The sequence below is a fragment of the Nannospalax galili genome, unplaced genomic scaffold (assembly GCF_000622305.1).
Source record: "Nannospalax galili isolate Female #2095 unplaced genomic scaffold, S.galili_v1.0 scaffold186, whole genome shotgun sequence".
NCBI classification, from domain to species: Eukaryota; Metazoa; Chordata; class Mammalia; order Rodentia; family Spalacidae; genus Nannospalax; species Nannospalax galili.
In genome coordinates, this window is record NW_008358774.1 from 1,883,341 (window position 1) to 1,905,344 (window position 22,004).

Genomic DNA, 22,004 nt, shown 5'->3' on the forward strand with positions numbered 1-22,004 from the left:
ACAAGCTGCAAAGAATTTGTAGTTGTTTGGGGTTTGTTTGTTTACATTTATCCATCTTTTGTGAGTACATGCATATTCTGGTCAGAGGATAGATTTTGAGAATTGGTTCTCTCTTTACTCCATGGGGGCTCTGGATATAGGACTCAGGTTATCAAGTTGGCAAGTGCCTTTACCTCCTGAGCCACTTCACTGATCCTGAATTTGAAGTTTTGATTAGTTACAGTAGTAACTTTGGAATTGTTTCCTGGATATTATTTTGAACCTCAGAATATCCCTACCTCTGTACTATCTTTACTTACCAAACAACCCCATTTCCCAAAAGTCCCAGCAAAAATCTATTAATACATTAAAGCACAGTATTTGTTTCTAAAATTTTATTATTTTAATACACACATTTCACAAACAGAAACCCTCTAACACCACACGATTCCATAACCAAAGGCTTCAACTTATGTATCAACATTCTTCAACTATTTACACTGTCTTCCCTCAACAAAAGTGCAATCCAAGATATCTTGACAAGAAATCTTTACAAACAACAACGTATTTCTGAGCTGGTTTTAATGGAGCCCATCCATTATATTTTCTTCCAATTACCTGTAAGTATAATAAAATCAACAGGACATGGAGATGAACTGGTTCAGGCAGTATCTACCTGTAATAGGAACCAAACACTACATAAAAGTGCTTTTTCCTCACCTCTTCCCCAACCTCCCACTAAAATAACTCAACAGCTGCTTCAAGGAACCTAAACAGAAAAGCAAATGGGTGTTAGAACAGGCACAGAGCAGACCACACAGAAGCACTGGTCTTATAAGACTACATGGAAGATTTTAGCAGGTTGATTTTGGTAGTCCAATAGATCAGTCTGTTAGTTTTAACATTTAAATACATATTCTTTCTTCATGAATAAATTTTCTCCAAAAACAAATGAAAATTCCTTTTACTCAGAAAACTGAACTTCTTTTACAAAACTTAAAGGCTGTTGGAGAAGCTCCTTTGTCCTTAAAATAGACAGGTCACCCATCATTCCATTTCATGGCATAAAGTCTACCTTCAAAGACAGAAACCCTGCATTAACTGCTTCCCATGTGGCCTGATGAAAGCAGAGTTGAGATGCCCTGAAGAGAAAACGACCAGAAACTGGCTTCTCTCAAAACTGAAGCACATGGAGTTTTACCCACTCAAAGTACAGGACTCTTTAAAAATAAATGACTAAAAAATTGTTAGAGTAGATAAAATCACTTTAAAATTATTAGTCACTCTTAAGAACTGCTTCATGTTATTGAATAGTATTCATCAATAAAAACAGTAATTAGATCTCCTGGAAACTGATACCCTTTAGTATCCTAACTGTAACAAAAATAGTAATCTTTCTTGACATATTCCAATTCCAATCAAGGAGCTCTGGGCAAGTTTAAAGAAAACATTAAGGTCAGCAGATTTCTAAAATAAAATTTACTTTTATAGTATTGTATACTCAATTGCATTTTATTCTTAAATCAGACCAATTTCCCCTTTAGACAAAAACGTAATGCCCCAAAGGCAAAAGACAGAGATGGTGCTGTGCTTCTCTTTTCCCTTATAGGACTGCATACATCTACAGAGTCCGCACCTTATCATCAAAGAATAGAGAAGCACCCAATTAGAGTGAAACCTCTTCATGCTTATATTCAAGGGTAGAAAATCATCTAAGAATATGGAATGTGGCCTACTATCCCACAGTGGTTTCTAAGAACTCACTGCATGGAATGATCAGCTTGACTTCAGAACAATGTAATAAAAAGGTTTCACTAGAAAAATATAGGTGAGTTAAAGAACAGCATTACAAATATTTATTATTTTAAAAATAGGAACCAAACGCCAAGGCATATCTGAAATCTGAAAGGATTGTAAACATCAGTACATAATAGACTTATGGGGAAATAACTAATTCACAATTACAGCTTTGTGCATCAAAGAAAATCCTGCAAGTGCTCTATCCTATAGAGCTGTTGTAGTTGCACTAAACACTGTCTGACCAATAATGATTTTTCTCCTAGGCAATTTGAGTATTTTCTCCTGCTGTGAAATATTTTTCAGATCATCAAACACCAAACAGAAGCAGCAAATCAATTAATAATAATCTAAACTGAAAGATGAAAAATATTAGTTGGTACATTGGTTCTTTAATGCCATTGGTTTAAAAAAAAAAATCAAGTATTTCTTATAGTAGAACTTAAACTCATTTGCAATAATGCTTAGATGACCATAAAAGGAAAAACCACCTTGAGGGGAAAAAAATGGCATAAACCAAGTAAGTAACATAAAATATTCACATCAACCTCAAATTATTTTTAGTATTATTTTAGTACATATCTATATCATACTTAAAATTATCAAATTCATCCATGAAAAATCATACTCTAATTCTACAAGGGTCTGTCATCAGCATAATGAAGTGTCCAAGTTCTAGTGAACACAGGCTGGTTTTCAACTACATAATGCTCTGACTAGTCAAATTCTTTATGTGATCATTTCAACAACAGTAAGGTATCATGGGGATCTTTAGGATATCTATTTTTCAAATTTCTGCCTGTATTACTGCTTCCAAAACAAAATACTTGGAAAAAAAATTAAAACTCTTCTTGATCACTAACAAATTTTCCCTCCTCTCTTCAGGTCAACTCTTGGATTTTGGAAACTCGGTATCACATGAGTTAATGCAGTAATAAGATGTAATGGAGAAGGTGAGTGTGGCCTGACTGGTTCTGAAGCTCACCAGTTAGGCTCTGTAGCTGTGAGATTTACCTGTGAGAAGGACTGACCAAGTGGCACTTCCAAAAGTGCAATCTGTATAAATGATCCTTGCCCAAATCATAGTATGCATGGATTCTCCACAGAGCTATTTGACCAACTCTAGAGACACAATTCATATAGCAGTTATGCCTCTCTGCCCTCTTGATTCAGTGAACATTTCCAAATTCATTTCACATACTATTAATATGCAGCTTACCTAAAAACATTTGCATCAATAGCTTTCATGTGTCTTATAATTTGGATATTATTAACAGTATGAAAATTGACTGTTAAATTACAATAGCAAAGAAAGAGCATCCATGTCCACTCTCAAACCATTTATTTGTCAGTGGGAGTAAATTGCACCTCAACCTGTGCTGCAGAACACTGAGCCCAGATGGCCTATGCTATTGGCTCTCCAGGCTCAGACTTACATTCACTTGTCACTTATTTTTCTCAAGGCCCACAGAAAATCTAAAAGTGGGTCTCAAGAAAGTTAACATTTTAGTGGGAGCTCCCTCCTCCCAATACCTACCACACCTTTAAGTTTATAGCCACAGAATTCCTCACCTAAAGTCCACCTATCCTTTCCACTATCTTAGAACTGCAACAGAGTGAAACCCTCCCTGAATCCACATGATTTCCCATCTGGGCTCCAGTCCTGACCACAGACTGACATTTGGGAATCAAGACAGGGCAAGGAGAAGCCCTCATTTTAGTGGCACAAATATACAAAGTAAAACTCTGCTTTAAATTAGAAAAGAAATTAATGTCACAGAATGTTTCCCTATAAAAGATATGTAATAAAGTAACAGTATCAATAAAATAGCTATTACTAAAGCAAAGCTTTCATCAATAAGCTTCAAGAACTTTGAAGGAGGAGAATGGCTTCACAAAATGGTAGTCCAGGTTCCCACAGTGTGGACACTGCTGGACGTTGCTGTACTCGGAGAAGTACTGCATTCCAATCCGTACGTCAATCACCGGCTTGCCACAGTGCTTGCAGTTCAGACGGGCCTGGGGAAACAGACACCATGAGCCTCAATGCCACTGGCTTTATAACACTTGTCAAAAGGCATGCAAGCCAAAATACTGGGAAACTAACCGAGATTCAGTGAAGCAGCTCCAATATTAGCAGAAATAGAGTATGCACAGCCTAGGATACATACAGATATTCCCAATCATCTGTCTAAAGATTATGGACTCCCAAGTTTCCTTAATATGAGGCACCTACCAATGGGAAGAAAATTCTAATGTACTGCCTAAACCTTTCCATCAGAGTTACCCTAGTAACAAACCACTACACTCTGTCCTAGATTTTAAGCAAGTGACTAAAACTGGCTTCTACCACCCAAATCTACATGGAAGAAACTTCCTTGAAGAGTTTGGGTTTATGAAAAGTTCATATACATTTTCATTGACGCCATATGATACTGTGCTTTCTTTAATGTAAAAATAAAATTTCTCTAAAATAGTCAAATAAAATTGGCAAAAGTGCTGTGTTTATCCTAAGGCTCTTGGAACTCAGGAGCACTGTCTTCATCCATGCCTGGGCCTCTCCCTAACAGTATGATTCTGGAGCCTTTTAGCAATAGATCCAGGACTGAAGTGAATAGAAATTACAGATCGAACAGTCTCAATTTAGATTCTCCTAAAAATATGCTAACAAATTTGTCCTCAAAGTGTTCCCATGAGGGAGTATAATCTGAATTTCAGATGACAAAATCATGCAGTGATAAATACCATATCCAAGAACACAGAAAGTAGAAAAGCTACCTCTCTGTAACCTAAAATGAACTCCCTTTTAATTACTTTATTCCCTCTGAACATTAAGAGGCTTGAGCAAACTCTCTCTAACCTGCTATTCCTTTCTGATAACTAATTACGGAGTATGTGGGGGCTCATATTTACTGAAAGACTGCCCTAGGTGCTTTAGTAGTGTCTAACATCTGTATCCTTACAGTGAACACTTTCAATTGATTAATAATAACTAATAAACAGTAATCAACAGGTTTTCCATTTCATATGAGGGCCAGAAAATACAGGACTTGACTTAGGGAATAAATATACAGTAAGAAGGGCTGGTGTGGCAGGATGCCATTCACTGTTTTCTTTCTGAAGGTAGAGAAATCCCACAGCCTTTCAATATGTAGTAAAAGACCACCAGAATAGGAATCACAGGTTTTTGTTACAACTATGACACAGTCAGTATAGACTTGGGTGAAATATTAAAAAATTTTAGACATCCCATTAGAAGCAGAAGATCAAGAGGCTGAGTGGGCTCTGCAAAGTCTTTTGCAATGCTAACATTCTGTGGGTTTTAACAGGCCCCAATTTTTGTTCACTTATTTCTTTCATTAAAAGGATAACTATTCAAGGTGGAGAGATGGCTCAGCAGTTAAGAACACTGGCTTCTCTAGCAAAGAAACCAAGTAGCAGCTAACAACCATCCATAATTCCGGCTCCAAGGGATCTAACACCGTCTTCTGGCCTCCAAAGGCATTGTATGCACAGAGCACTTACATACATGCAGGCAAAACACTCATATACATGAAATAAAAATAAGTAAATTTTAATGGTGCTGGGCGTGGTGGGGCACACCTATAATCCCAGCACTCAGGAGGGAGAGGCAGGCGGATCTCTGAGTTCAAGGCCAGCCTGGTCTACATAGTGAATTCCAGGCCAGCTGGGGCTTCAGGGAGACCCTGTCTCAAAAAGACCAAACAAACAAACAAACAAACAAACACACAAACAAACAAACACGGTTTTTAAAAAAATAGATAACTCTGTTATATGTGCAAGGAAAGGAGTCACTTCCTTTGGTTTCTCTCATCTTAGAACTGACACTAAGGCACAGCAGTAATCATAAAATATGGGGGCGAGTAACTAGAAGATGTAAACTCACTTCCAAGGTGAAACCTAAAACTGGAAATGTGATCGGTGTACCACAAGGGCAGAAAACTAGTCAACTCTACCTGAAACCAAAGGTTTGAAAAAGGAGGCTGTCTATGTCTCTTATGAACAGATTTCTCTTCTGGAAAACATTACAGATGGGCAAAAAGAGAGCTGAACTACTGCCTCTGCCAGCCTTTGAACTCAACAGACACAGGGCATCTTCCTAGAGAACTGATACTAGTAAGAACATTCTCTTTAATAAAATCAAACTACAATACTAAAGATACAAAATCCTGTTGTAACTAAAAGTGTTACATTGGTTATTTGTTAACAAATACAGGCTTACACAGTGAAAAGCAACAGAAAATTTCTCTGCTACCCAAGAACATCAAGGAATTATATAAACAAGTTCTTTTCTTCTTGTAAGTACTTAGAAACAATAAACTAAGATATTTCTAAGGATTTTTACCTTCTGAATTTCTATGATTTTATGTAACGGGTTTCATGTCAGTATTTCCCTCTTTTCCTGATGATGCTAAACTTCAGATGTTCTCAGAACAGAGAAGATAGCACTTTGAAAATCACAGTTCTTTCTTGTAGACCTCACATACCTTGAGAGACGGTCAATTCCTATATATCTGCCAATATCTCACAGAAAGGAAACAAGAAGAAAATCTCTTCTATTATAGAAAGTAAAACGTCCTTGTTCTGTTTAAATTATTAACTTTGGGGTACAAATTTAGTATGAGTTAGTCATACAAAATAGAGAATAAAAGCCAGCAAAAAGAAAACTAAACAAATGGCTCACCACATCCCAACCCCCAGGCCATCTGACTGGTGCAGAGGTCAGTAGAGCACTTTTCAGCTTCGCAAATGGAAGCAAGGTATGGTGCAATTTATGACACTTTTTACTTAACAAATGGAAAATACAGAAGTCTATTCTATAATAGCCCTTTGACTATGCAGTATTCCACTGCAATATAACAACTCAGCTACCTGAATTTTTTCTTTACCCTCAGAGCTCCTTCCCCAGGCCCTCAGACCTCCCTCTCAGTAACCACAATATAGCCTTAAACTCTACATTCACTAGGTAACAGAAGCCCAATGCCACCCACTGCAGTTGATACCAACCTGACAACAGGGAGAGGCAGCCAGGATGTCGTAGGTGTACATGGTGCCCAGCTGGTGCCAGCTGCCATCCCACCGTGACTTGCACTTGATGCAGATGATCTTGTGAACCCCTTCCAGGCAGTCCACACACACCGCATACAGATGCATGAGTCTCCCTGGGCACACAAGACACAAGGCTGAGGGCAGCTATTGTGGAGAGTACCTTTATCTTCAAAGGCAATAAAAAGAATATCATCACCAACAAAAAGCAAACACTTTATTATCTGGATAATATAAAAAGCAAGATAGATAAGGCAGTGTGTGGTGGCACATGCCTGTAATCCCAGCAGAGGCAGAGGCAGAGGCAGGCAGATATCTGTGAGTTCAAGGCTAGCCTAGTCTACATAGTAAGTTCCAGGCCAGCTGGGGCTACAGGGAGACCCTGTCTCAAAACAACCCAAAAAAAAAAGCAAAATAGATATTCTAAAGCTGTACTGTTAGGGTAATGGTGAATGATTATTAAACAGGACAAGTTAGTTCAAATAGACTCCCTTCAATTTACTTTTCCAAAATGTGCTGCCAAGTTTACAAAGTCTCTCCATATATGCAGCTGGTAATCACCAGAGTCAATGTGTGGCATACAATAAACAAACAATGCTGGTCTGGTCTTGTCATAAGCTGTAACCCACAACAAATTTCATCTCAAAATGCCTGTATTGGTATTGGCAGTCCAGAATTTTACCCCTGCCACAATTACTATGTTAACTGTCCTCATTCCCAAAATTGCTCAGCTAATTTAGGAGCCAGAATTGTATATTACTGGTGATATGTTAAAAGTTCAAAATCCTAGCCGGGCGTGGTGGCGCACACCTGTAGTCCCAGCACTTGGGCGGATCTCTGTGAGTTCAAGACCAGCCTGGTCTACATAGTAAGTTCCAGGCCAGTTGGGGCTACATGGAGACCCTGTCTCAAAGACAAAAAAAAAAATTTTAATTTAAAAAAAGTTCAACATCCCATTTTCTTGGCTGTTTAAAGTCACAATGTCATCCCTTAATTGCTTGTCAATGACATAATCCCTATAAAGGAAAGAGGTCACCCCAGTTATATGAAAGGGCTCAAATAATTAGGACTAGCATGTCCAGGATCTGCTTGGGCAATGTGTAACAGCAACACTGCTGAGAACAGGGAGCCCCACTGTTAAAATGTCTCTAGAACATTCTAAAGTAGCTTCTTATTCTGAATATGCTGCTGCTCACTGCCAAAAGTCAGACTAAGATTTTTCACCATTCACTGACAAGAATCAACCCTCTTCCTTTTCTACTGCAAAGGCACACAGTGATCCTTGGAAGGAACCTTTTTATTGTATTTGCTTACATGATCCTCTTCCTCCTTGAGGCAGGAACCATGTCTCACTCATTCTTGCTAACAGTGTCCAGCACAAAGTCTGAAAACACTCCATTCAAGTGTGTGCTGAGTGGATGGATGCAGCACAGTAGTAGCCAAAGACACTATAACCTTGAAGGGAAGAGAGTCTATGCCCAAACCAGGAGGAGTGCCAAGAGCTTCCATCACCTCTGTTCTAAGACACTGAGGTGTCTCACAAAGTCACACAGACCATACCCACTCTGAGGGCCTGAGGGCAAGGCTAGAAGTCAATTCGATCAACCAGGAGCCACACTGGAGCACTTCATCCCCCTCAGTCCTACTCAGTGAAAGGCTCAAAATTCAGTGTTGTACCAATATTGCTAGTGGGTTAAGGGCAGATGGGGAAGGCAGGTAACAAAGACTGTGATGATGAAGACAAGCAACATTCCTGCATGCACTCCATGGATCATTTCATTTAACTCTTACTGCAACACTAGAAAGGAGTCATGACTATTATTCCCTTTTCAAACAAAAGGAACAGAAGCTTAAAATGTCTGAGGCAGCATACCCAAGTTTACAAAGAAGTAAGTAGCCAAAACCAGAATCAAGTCATGTTTGTCTTGACTCTTCACCTACAGGCAGGCAACACTGGAGAAGCCTGAGTCCAGACTGAGTCTCTGGATTTGTTTTCTGTTACTATCCCACACTATCCTAACTACACAGAATTTTAAACTTCTGAACTAGAGAAAAGATTCTGTAAGCAGATTCCTAGGAAGCAATCACAGGTGATTCACAAAGATAAAGACATCCAATAAGACTCTCCTAATTAGATCAATCAACTATTAAAGCCAAATAAAAACATTTTCTGAATTTGGGAACAGGGGCTGAAGGCAGAGTTGGGGGAGGACCAGGAGGAGTAAAGGGCAGGGCGTAACAATCCATTGAGCACAGCAAACATTTCAGCAACATACAATTAACTGCGAACTGTGGAATCCTGTGGCCTGGAATGTGGCCTTCCTACTAGAATTGAAGATGCTTTAAAAACATGGTAGCTATAAATACAGCTTCTCTGAGATACAGCAGTAAAAACACTGACCAATGCCTCACTTGTAGCACTGATGACGTCTCTAGGATTCATTAATTGCCTTGACCTTCAGTTTCTAAAATCAGCAATTAGTCTCAGTACACTGAACACAGCCTTTATCCCTAGATTTACAGATTCATGTGGGTGCAAATATACACATAATCCAGGCCTATTTAATCTTTGCCTTTTTCTTCATTCTTTCCCAGACTTTAAGATTTAGTATTAGGCTCTATCATAGACTCTTTCTCCTCTCTTTGCTCTTCATTTAAGAACTCTTCAACTGCCAATATTTAACCAGTACTGCTAAAAATAAGCTCCCCATGTTCACCCCAAATGCTTATTTCTAACAGTGCTTGCCAGATACCTCCACATAAAAGTCAGCCCAATACATATACAAATTACCTCACCTTCTTTCCTCTGAAATCAGATCCTTTCCCCAACCTTGTCTACTCCTGCCTGTGACAGCACCAATCATCTGTTCTGGAATGAAACTGAGCCAACGAAGACTCTTCATTCCTACAGTCAATGTGTCTCTAAATCTGTGATTTTTCTTTTACAGGAATCTCTTGCAGAGAACCCTTCCTTTCCATTCCCACTGTCACCAAACAGCCGTTTCTCATCTTCATGCATACAGACATGCCAAACACGTTTTAACTTTGTTTCTAGGTCCCATATCTTTCAAACAACTTTTGGGATATGTTATAGTGTGCTTTTAAAATAATATGTTCAGAGGATGGAGAGATGGCTCCAACACTCTCTTCTGGCCATGCGGTGTGCACTTACACACATGCAGGCAAAACACTCAAAAACATAAAATAAAAAATTTTTTAAAATGTTCAAAATCTCTCAACTCATATTCATAAGAACAGGAAAAGTTTTCTATTATGGGGTGAAGGGAAACCCATAATCTGCACTCCACCTTTCCCACTCGTTTTTCGCTCTAGAACATCTCCAATCAGTTGGTTTTCTATCTCCTGATCCAACCTTGTTGATTTTCTTTTACCGACCATTCCTTCACACTGCCTCCTAACCAAATCCAGGTAGCTTCTTGGAAATGTGCAATTGCATTACATAGAGCATGTACAACCTCTCTATTTACTAATTTCATATGTGCTGCTATTACTTACAGCCTTAGGCTTAGTACAGGTAGCTACATTTTATAAAAAGCATCCTATATCCTGGGATTGTAACTTGATGGCCAGTATAAAATCACCTAGCACTCTCTAATCTGACTAATGAATACTAACAATGGACACACGAGAAAGTACTCTATAAATAGAAAAAAAAGACCCAATCTTTTCATACATACTGTATCTGAAGTACCCTCATTCATCTTCATAAAGAATGATTCAAGTTTTAATTTTTATTTACTTTTTTAATGTGTTTTGCCTGCATGTATGTAAGTGCACCTATATCATGCAATGCCTGCAGATCCCTTGGAACTAGAGTGATAGATGGCTGTTAGCTGCCATGTGGGTTCTGGGTCTCTGCAAGACCCCTCAGTGCTCTTAACTGCTGAGCCATTTCTCTGGCCTATGATTCACGTTTTTTTAAAAATATTTTATTATTTTTATGTGTATGCGTATATTGCCTGCATATAGGTAAGTGTACCTGTGTCGTGAAATGCCCGCGGAGGAGAAAAGAGACTTTCAGATCCCCTGGTACTGGAGTTACAGACAGTTGTTAGCTGCCATGTGGGTGCTAGGATTCAAACCCAGGTCTTCTGCAAGAACAATGTTGAGCCATCTCTCCAGCCCCATGATTCAAATTTTAAGATGGAGAAGTAAAAATGTTTTTACCTACTTCCCTCAAAATTATCAGCAATTAAAGAATAAGAAACAAAAACATAAACTGTATCCTCCATGGAATAGTGAGGAGCCTACAACTCTCCCATCTAATCTATCTAATTTATGCCCATTGGCCAATCTTGACCTATTCTGCCTCCCCCACTTCTCCCATATTAGATAAGCACCATCCTATTCTGTACTTCTATCTGATAAGCTTATTTCTTAGGTTGTACAACTGAGATCATGTGGTATTTTTCTGTGTCTGATTTATTTCATTTACCAAATGTCCTTCAGTTTCATCCATGTGAACAAGCTTCAGTTGAACTCTCACCCACTACTGATGGGATGTAAATTACCACAGCTATTCACAGCTATTATAGAAAATAGTATTAAATTCTCTTAAAAATTAAGTTACTAGCCACGTATGGTGCAGGCCTTTAATCCCAGCATTTGGGAGGCAGAGGCAAGTGGATCCCTGTGAGATTGGAACCAGTCTGGTCTAATTCCAGGGAAGACCCTGTCTCAAAAAAAAAAAAAAAAAAAAAAAAAAAAATAAAAAAAAGGGAAACCCCTATCACAAAAAAAAAAAAAAAAAAAAAAAAGAAAACATTAAAAATTACTGCCCAGTAATACTAAAATATTTGATGTGCTGTAAGAAACTTAAAATTAAAACTACCATTTGATTCAGAAATCCTACTACTGGGTTATATAGAAAGGAGATGAAATCAGTATGTCAAAGAGATATTTGCACTCCTACATTCACTGTGGCATTACTTGCAATAACCAAGATATGGAATCAACCTTTGTGTGCCCATCAAAAGATGAATGGATAAAGAAAATATGCGCACGCACACACACACACACACACACACACACACACACAATGGAATACCATCCAGCCACAAAAGGATTTAATCCTATTGTCATAACATGGATAAACCTGGATGACATCATATTAAGTGAAATAAGCCAGGCTTTCACAGAAAGACTGTATCACTGATCTCACATAGCTGTGAAATTTACAATACTGCTGCTCCCACAAAAGTAGAGCAGTGGCTACCTAGGCTGGAAAGGTGTGGGGGTGGTACTGGTTAATGAGCAGACAACTAGAGTTGTGGGAGGAAGTTCTGGTGTTTTATTGTACAGTAGTAACTACAGTAGACAGTATTATATTGTGTTTTTCAAAATAACTAGGATTTTGAGAGCCAGGTGTGGTAGTGCATGTCTTTAATACCAGGAATTGGGAGGCAAAAATCAGGTGGAACACTAGGAGTTCAAGGCCAGCCTAGTCGAAAGAGCAAGTTCCAGGCCAGCCAGGTCTACACAGTGAGACTCTGTCTCAAAAATAAATAAAGGGGCTGGAGAGATGGCTTGGTGGTTAAGAGCACTGGCTGTTCTTACAGAAGACCTGGGTTCAAATCCCAGCACCCATATGGCAGCTAACAGCCATCTATACCTCCAGTTCCAGGGGGATTTCTTCTGTCCTCCATGAGCACTGCACGACACGGGCACACTTACAAACATGCAGGCATAACACACATACACATAAAAATGAATAAATAATTAAAAAATAAAATTAATTAAAAATAGGATTTTCAGTGTTCTTCACACAGATGATAAATACATGAGGTAACTGATCATCATACAATAGAAATATGTACCAAAACATTACACTATACCCCATACATTATGTACAATTGTTTCAATTAAAAACATAATTTAAAAATCCCAAACTAACCTACTAGAAGATTAAAGAGCACATGGATTACAGATAAGTTATTCCAGCCAAGGCACCTGAGACCAAGGCCAATCTGTCCCTGCTGATGTATGTGAGAAGCCATCCTATCCAATTCTACCAGAGAATTTCAAGAAATTTTTGAATCTCCTAAAGTCACTAAGTTTTGGAGTGTTCCATCTTATAACAAAGGCTAACAGACTCCAGAGAGTTAGGCAAAAACACTCAAAACAATTAACTTTAGTTCCTTTTACCTACTCAGAAAGGTAACAAATAAACATCCAAGAAACAAGAATATGGTGCTATTAAAAAGCCCTTAGGGGACTGGAGAGACGGCTCAGCGACTAAGAACACTGGTTGTTCTTGCAGAAGACCTGGGTTTGAATCCAACACCCACATGGCAGCTAACAACTGTCCGTAACTCCAGTTCCAGGGGATCCAAGGGCCTCTTCTGTCCTCTGCCGGCAATGCATGATGCAGGTGCACTTACCTACATGCAGGCAATACACACACACACATAAAAATAATAAATCTAAAATATATAAAAGCCCTTAGAACCATCCTTAGCTCCAGTTCCAGGGGACTCCAAAGTTCTCTTCTGACTTCCACAGCATTGCACAGCATGGGTGCACTCACATACATGCAGGCAATACACACATATACATAAAATAAAAATAATAAAATAAAAATATTTTTTTAAAAAAGCCCTTAGAAATTTAAAATCTTGAAAGAGAAAAATCAAGGAAAGCCTTCATTTCCAGAAAGTACAATAAAGAGACAAATAACAAATAAAAACAAGGATTTTCCCTCTCAAAAAAAAAAAAAAACCAGAGGGAGAGAAAGAGAGAGAGAGAAACCCAAAGGTACAATATTTCATTAATAGGAGTTCTAGTATTTTTAAAGTGAAAATGGGAAGGAAGTTATCAAAGAAATAATGCAAAAGAAAACTCAAAAATGAAGATGTTAGCTTATCCATTCAAAAAAGCCAGGAGAATGCACAGTAGAAAGACTCTGTGTGTGTGTGTGTGTGTGTGTGTGTGTGTGTGATCATGGTGAGATTTCAAAATACTAGAGACAAAAGGGGAAAATTAAAAACCTTTAGGGAAGATTAAGGTGAAGGCAGGAGAGGAGAAAGACCATCACGCTTCTGAACAGTAGCAATATAACACAGGCATAGTAAAGAAATGCTTTCGAATTTTTCAAGGAAAAATATTTCTAATTTAGAGGACTACATGACCCAGCTAAGTAACAAGCATTAAGCCAGAATCAAAGCATTCTCAGACCATTCTCGGTCTTTTAACATCTCAATTCCTGAGGATGTCTCCTAACAAATCCAGGGAATAAACCAAGAAAAAAGAAAATGTAGGGTCAGGCAACAAACTTAAACCATGGGAAATAATGAAAGCTTTCCTGGAAGTACAATCCAAGTCCAGCAGGCACCAAGCACTCCAGGGTGGATGAAAGCCCCCAGGAAGTGTCAGAAGAAAAAAACTTCAGTGTTTTTGTATCCACTGATAGACCTTGAACAAGTTGTGGTTGTTCTTCAGGTTTGCAAAAAACAAAACAGACAAACAAAAAAAATTTCAATATTTTAAGAGTGGTTTACAACTAGGCGTAGTGGCACTCTCACTTAATCCCAGCACTCAGGAACCAGGGAGATCTCTGACTTCAAGGCCAGCGTGATCTACAAAGGCTACAGAGAGACCCTGTCCAAAAACAAACAAAAAAAGAGCTGCTAGAGTAGAAAAAACTCCCCAAGGTTAAACAAACAAAACAAAACTACTCTCAGGAGGCTTGTGCCTTCAGATTCTAAAGTCAACAGTTAATTTCCAATGCAGCAGTCTTCACTGTGAATAATGCCAGCCTGGGCTACACAGTGAGAGCCTTGTCTCCAAAAACTAAACAAATATCCAAGCAAATGGGAATGGAAGAAATTAACTTTAATAAAAAGGAGTCCTTGATACTATCGCTATAATAGGACTATGTGTCTTGGCTCAACACTATTAACATATAGCAGAAACATTAAGGATTTATCCCCCAAAGAAGGGGGTAAGTAGTTATTCACCTTAAGTCAAGCAAAAGATGATTTCCAAAAATTATCTAGAGAATGAAGACAACTAGAGAATGAAGACAACTGCCTTTAAAATCCTGATGTTAAAAAACATGAAGAAGGGAACTGGAAAGATGTTTCAGGAGTTAAGAGCACTGGCTGCACTTACAGAGGACCTGAGTTCAGTTCCAGCACTCATATGGTGGCTAACAACCATCTATAACTCCAGTTCCAGGGAATCTGACACCCTCTTCTGGCCTCCACAGGTACTATATGACATGGTGCACTTACACACATGCAGGCAATACACTAATACACATAAAGATATATATAAAATATTTTTTTTTAATGTGAAGAATCAGTTGGCTCTAGGGGTGTAGACAGCAGAGTTCAGTGGAAGAAGACAGGAGAAATCATTCTAGATTTTGTAGCACACTGTTAACATGTTACGTATTATGTATCTCTTCTCTTTGGAAGTTTCAATACTTTTATCAGAACTAACAGATTTCACACCTGTATTGCCTAATTCCTTGCCATTCAGGTTATGGTAAAAATGTGTCCAAGTCTTTGCTACACATTATAAGCTGAACAGCACAGTCCCCCACCAAGGTCACATCTGAGCTTTCAATTGTTCCCCATTTTCCTTTGGTTTCTATCAACAATTTCATCTTTCGTAATTTCAAATTAACTCAACTAATCTGAAACCACAGTCCTTCTTGTTTCCTGTGTTTCCTATATACAAAGATCAAAGAAAATACACAGCTTTCTAGGCACATTAAAACAGGATTCAAAGGCAAGTGTTTCACAACAAATAATGCAATTCCTTCTCTAAATTCTTACCAATTATGAAAAACCAGTAATCCTTTCTTTCAATTAGAGCAGAACAAGAACACAACAGTGCCCACCAGGCCAACTACCTGGCACAAACAACAGAGTACAAAACCACTAACCACCAACTGGGTGAAGTTGAAGTACTCCAGTTACCTAGCTCCTGACTACAATAAAATGCATCAGTGAAAATTAAGTCAAAACAGTGAATTCTATCTTGTTTGTTTTGGGGGTCTAGCAAACAGAAAACAGGCAAGGTGGATCAACACCTATACCTTGAAGGTGACAAGGAACATCATATTCAATCTCATCATGTCTTGAGGGGCTTAAGAATAGAGTTCCATCCACCAGTGGGAACTGTTCAAATACAGGAAGTGTCCGGTGGCATAGAGCACAGTTTACAACATTTCTGTGGCTGGCACTGAGGGCTGCAAGAATAAACTTCCGTAGATCCTCGCCCTGGCCCACTTGAGCATCGTCTTCCATCCGCACGTGGAAAGTGTTCAGCTTATGCCTGGGGATGTGAGTGAGGAGCTCAGAGAGGTCTAGCCGCCGAAGGAACTGTACAGGAGTGTCAAAGTGCCCTGCCCTGTGCACAGATAACCCAGTTGAACTGTAATCAAAGTGGGCATTTCTAAACACATGACCCCCGGCCATGGCCTTCTTGTGAGGCTCAAGATGAATGGCATTCTTCAAGAATTCCCCAAGATATCTGGAAGATCGGGGACCACTGAAATGGGCTGGGGAGAGGATGGAGTAGCCACTGGGTGGGGACTGGCCAGGGGAGCCACAAGGGGAGCGGGCCCCATAGGCTGCAGCACTGACGGCCTTTTCCTGGGAGTTCTGCCTGTCCATGGAATGCCGTCGGGGGAGGTCATGGTTCAGACCCTTCTGGGGCTTGTTGGGGGGCCTGCACTTTTTTGCTTCCTCCCCAGTATCCCCCGGAGGCCTCCCCGTGTTCTTCTCTGACCCAGACTTCTTCTTTTTCTCATCCTGCATCCGCTTCACCTGGTACCAATCTGTATCCTTCTTCAAGTGGCCCTGCCCACAGCGGCAGGAGCAAAAGCGGAAGGCCAGGTCATAGCCCTTCTTGGTCCACATGTTTTGGCGGCACTGCTTCTCATTCCAGCTGCGGGCCCGGCCAATGCAGTTGAACTGCACCAGGATGCTGCTCTCCCATTCATAGAAGCACTGCAGGTGCATCCACGTGCTGCAGGGGCAGTGCTCGTTGTTGCACACCACCTTCTGGTAGTCATCCTTCTCCAGGTCCACCGGCCTCCCGAAGCTGCAGATCAGGGGTGTGGCACAGGGGGCTTCTGGGAGAAGAATAGAAAGGAAGAGATTCAGTATATGGGATACAAGGACTCCAATGAACACCAATCCTTAAGGCAAAGCTGTGGTTCCCTTTGGCCCATTCATGACAGCATTAAACCACCACTGAACAAACAGCAGACAGGTTAAGAAACATTCATCATCTTCTGATATGATGCTGTACCAAAGGAATTTATTTTCTGTTATTCATCATCTACTGAAAAATATACCAGTAAATTTCAAGAAGTCCAGATCCTTCATATAGTTCAATTTTGTGTCAATTCTTGTGCATTATGATATAAAGTCTTCTCCAGGTGTGGGTGTAACAACAGGCAGTTCTAGGTTTCTTTAAAAATGAACTAAAACTAACCAGTTCTGGTGGCATCTCCAACAAAAGGGCCCTCAAGAGTACTTTATCAGGGGCTTGAGATGATCCTAAACAGCAGACTGAGGCCAGTCAGTAGGCAGTCTCATCTCCACTTTTCTTCTAGGGTGGCAGGGCTATCTTGTCAAACTAACTGTTGGCTCTCATATAACTCAACTGTCTGGTTGAGAAAGAAAACAACCATTCTCTTAAAGCTTGTAGACAGGAAGCAACAATGAGGGATTTCTGTACTGTCTTAAGCACATTTCCCCCACACAGGGTTCCAACAGCTAAGCAGGTTCCCAGAAACGAAGAAAAACCTAACAGTACAAAGCAGACCCATTTTTTAAAGAAGTGAACACATGTATGAAGACTGTCCTACACTGGAATCCTATAACTTTTCAACAACAGCCTAAAATCTGGGCTTACAATGGCTGTTTTTTGTTGTTGTTTGGGTTTGGGGGGTGTTTATTTGTCTGTTTGCTTAGATAGGGTCTCCCTATAGGCCCAGCTGGCCTGGAACCCCCTATGAGTTCACAAAGATTTCCCTGCCTCTGCCTCCTGTCCAGTGTTGGAATTAAAGTGCTGGGCTACCATGCCCAGCTAGAATTTTTTTTTTTTTTAATGTCAAAAACATTATGATGGAACCACTAAAAAAGATCAGTGGTTATCACTGGGAGGGAGAGGGAAAAGGTTTCTAGGGCAATGCAGTTATTCTGCATGAACTGTAACAGTGGCATATATCATTACACACTTGTCAAAATCCACAGCATGTAAATACCAGCAGTGAACCCTAAGCTTAGCCATGGAATTGAGTGATACTGTGTGTATCAACCTAAGTTCACTGGTCTTACTTTTCCAGAGAACCTGACAGTGGGTGAAGGTTCTATGCACAGGAGGTGTAGGGGCTACATGGACACTCTCTATACTTCAAATTTTGTTATGAGAACCTAAAGCTGCTTTAAAAAGTATACTTTCTTTTTTTTTTAATAGGAAGAGGGGAAGAATGGGGTTAAGTCTCAGTTCCAAAGAATAGCTGCTCTGACAAGAGTAGACGATTTTTATTTGTATATATAGTTATAGTTGCTAGGTATAGATTTTGGTGAGGAATAAGCAGTGCTCAAGGAGTTCAGCACAGTACCTAGCATATAAGAGTTATAAATGCTGTTCTTGTAATGAACAGAGCCCTTTCTATATAGCTTATGGCATTATTACTTGTAAATAAAACGGCGTAATGAAATGGCTAAAGGTATAAGCCAGAGATGGCAAAATTGGGAAAACATGGAGCCAAACTGGGAGATTAAGAGCCTAGCAGGGCAGGAACAGAAGAAAGTTCTCGCCATGCCAAGGAAGGAGTCACAATGTCACAAGGCCTAAACTAGCAACTGCCAGCTGTGCAAGCAGGGACTAAGTGATGATCAGCCAGATGAGAAGAGTAGCACAGCAAACAACATAACCAATAGGCATTCCCACTTGGTCTCTGCACGTCTACAGTTTTCAGGCTAATTCTTCAAGTCTCTTTTAAACTCCAGTCTGGATTACTGTGCTGTTCTTTTGTCTCCCGTTCTCTAAAATCAGAACCCACCAGCGCTCAGCATTTCTCTCTTCACTTCTCTAAGCAGAAACTAAAAATTAAATTTGCTATTCTTAACAAGGACACTACTGGCATTTGGATAAGTCTTTATGGAGAGTGACTGTCCAGTGCATTACAGGAAATTAGCATCACTGGATCCTAAGCATTTACTCTGTATCCCCAACGCACTTCACCTTCCTATGATGTGGGGGGGATAGGGAGCAGGAGCTGGGGCTGGATCCCAGGCCCTGGTACATGCTAGGAAGGTGTTCTCCTATTGTGTTGCAACCTCAGGCTTACCTTCCATGACAACCCCAATGTCCCAAACATTGTCAAAGGCCCCTTTGGAAAAATGGTACTTCCAAGTGGGAACTATGAAGAACTGTGAGGAACTTGATTACAAGGGTTCTATGTGGTGCATACAAGAGTTTAGAACACATCTGCTGTAAATGAGACCTTATGGGAGGACTCTGAGATTCAAAAGTTGTTTCAGATCCCTTGCCCATAGTGATGGCATTGTGGTGCTTGAGATAAGGAGGGGCGTGCACTGATCAGACGGGACTAAAAAATGCCTGAACTAAAAATGCAGTGCCAGATGACTGTCAGTCCAAGAAACATACAGGGAGAAGAATGATCTGACTAGTTGCTTGACTGTGGACTTGAAGGGTAGAAGTGCCTATGTCATTCAGGAAGACATGAACATGACCAGAGCACTAGAAAGCTCAGTTGAGAGTACAGATGAAGTCACATACCCAGAAGCTAGTTAAACTCCTAGGACTCCAGAGAAGTGTAAGAGGAATCCAAGAACTGAGCAGGAACAAGACACTGGGAAGGGAATCCTGAGCAGTAAGGACGAGCACCAAAGATGGCCCAGTAAAGTCCTCCATAAAGAATGGCAAGGCACGAACTGAGCATTCACTAGAAGACACATTAACAATTATGTCAAGACATCAGGGGAAATTTCTGAGAATGGAGGACTGCATTATATCCATGAGTATCAGGTAAGACCAGTGAGTCTCAGCCTCTGCACTGCTAAGGCTATAATTCCTAAGGCGAAAGCTATCCTGCACTGCATAAGGTATTTAGCTATAGTCCTGCCTTCCACCCATGGTTGTCAATAACATTCCTTTCCTCAATTTTAATGCCCTAAATGTCTGTAGACATTGCTAGATATTCTCTGGAAGGTAAAAATCACCCCTAGTTCAAAACTACTGGGTAAGATAAGGCAGACAAGTTTTCACAGAATGAGCAGTGGGCCTGGCACCAACATTTCCGTGAGGACAGTTCTTATGGCATGATAAGGGACACATCAGACGCAAACAGTGAGCAAACAGCAAGACAGAAGGGTAGCAACTGTGTGTAGACAAGTCTCTAGGAAGCTTGAGTCATAGAGAGAACAAAAAAGAGTAAGGACTAAAAAGAGGGCAGCAAAGGCTGAGCCAGAGCATGCAGAAGAACTCAGGAGAGCTTGAAACATAACAGAGGACACCAACAATGCCATTCCCTACTCAGTAACAGTCACAACCTCACCACTGCCCACCAAATAACCAATACAACATCCCACCAAATCATGAGCCCAGGCAAAGAGTCCCTTAAAAGTCTGTGAAAATATTAGCAATGTCTGGCACATTCCAATTACCTCCTTCAGTGTAGAATGCCAGGGCCTCAGCAAAACAGTCCTCAATGAGCACTGTGGCTTCTCTATCTACCTTCTCCTAATGCATCTTATAATCTTTAGTCTTCATATATCCAAATCCCATTTTGTGTAGGACACCAATTCACAATATTAACTTTGCCACTGGAATGCCTGCACACCAGCACCATTTATGAGCTAGGCACCCTTGGGCAAGTCACCTCTTGTTATGTCAGTTTCTTCTGTATGAGATGCAGATAACAGGAACTCATTGGTGCCTTTTGTCTTTTTTATTACCCTTTCTTGTTCTCCTTTCAAAATGTTATACTATACCCACATTTGTTTACATATATACATGTAGAGCTTATAATCGATGATCCCCTTATAAGAGAGAACACACAATTTTTTTCTGAGCTATGATGACCTCGTGTAATATTATACATTCTAAGTCCATCCATTTTCCTGAAAATTCTGTGATTTCATTTTTCTTTACAGCTAAATAATATTCCATTATGTATATACCCGATTTTCATTACCTATTCATCTACTGATGGACAACTAGATTGGTTCCATTTCTCTGCTATAGTGAACAGAGTAGAAATGAATATGGACATGTCAAGTATGTCTGTGGCAAGGTATGGAGGCCTTTGGGTATTTGTTCAGAAATGGGACAGCTGGGTCATATGGTAGTTCTATTTTTAATTTTTTGAGGAACCTCCAAACTGATTTCCACGATGGCTATACTAATTTGCACCCCCACTAGCAGTGAACAAGTGTTCTCTCCACACACTAACATTTGTTGTCAAAACTCATGATTGCCATTCTGACTGGAGTGAGCTGGTATCTCAAAACAGTTTTAATTTGCATTTCCCTGAAGACTTTTAAAATTGTCTATTCAATTCATTAGCCCATTTGTTGATCGGCAGTTTTGTTTCATTGGTATTTACTTTCTGCAGTCCTTTGTAAAGTCTGGATATTAGGCCCCTGTTTGAGTTACAGCTGGTAATTCTCCCATTCTGTGGACTGTGTCTCTGCTTATAGTTTCCTAATGATTTTGCATATATAGAATACTTAATGTAAGTCTTTTGAATGCTCTTTCAAGTTATAACATATTTTCAGTGCAAAGTAAATCCTTGAATGGGACTGTCCACATATGTTTCCATGTGTCTCCTTACTGGGAAATCTGAATTTTATGTTACATTTTTCATTGTTTGAATATTTATGTAACTGTAGTTCTTTGTAAGTACTACTAAACTTAGTATATTTATTTTTTAAACAATAATTTTAGCAATAAAAATAATAGTGTGAAGATTGTTATGTTTAAAATAATCATAATTTTTGAAATTTCTGAGAATTCCTGGGAATACTGATTTATTGTCTCTGAATCTCAAAGAGTAACATGTCAAGAATTTGAAAAACTGAGAAAATTACTTTTTTTCCCCACCATACATTATAATTCTAAAATGCATCATATTTTTCTGAATAAACATA

At 39.6% G+C, this 22,004-nt stretch overlaps 1 protein-coding gene across 2 annotated transcripts in view; it reads right to left on the reverse strand.

Annotated features, from left to right (window-relative positions):
- Nucleotides 1-359: 359 nt before the first annotated feature.
- Nucleotides 360-22,004, reverse strand: part of Heca (hdc homolog, cell cycle regulator) — a 50,360-nt gene continuing 28,715 nt past the window's right edge. For both annotated transcript variants that reach the window (XM_008822024.3, XM_008822023.3), the window contains exons 2-4: nt 15,908-16,948; nt 6,805-6,959; nt 360-3,795 (exon numbers count right to left, since the gene is read on the reverse strand). In XM_008822024.3, the coding sequence (XP_008820246.1) occupies nt 3,631-3,795; nt 6,805-6,959; nt 15,908-16,835 (1,248 nt within the window). In that variant the 5' untranslated portion in view covers nt 16,836-16,948 and the 3' untranslated portion in view covers nt 360-3,630. The remainder of the gene's footprint in view (nt 3,796-6,804; nt 6,960-15,907; nt 16,949-22,004) is intronic.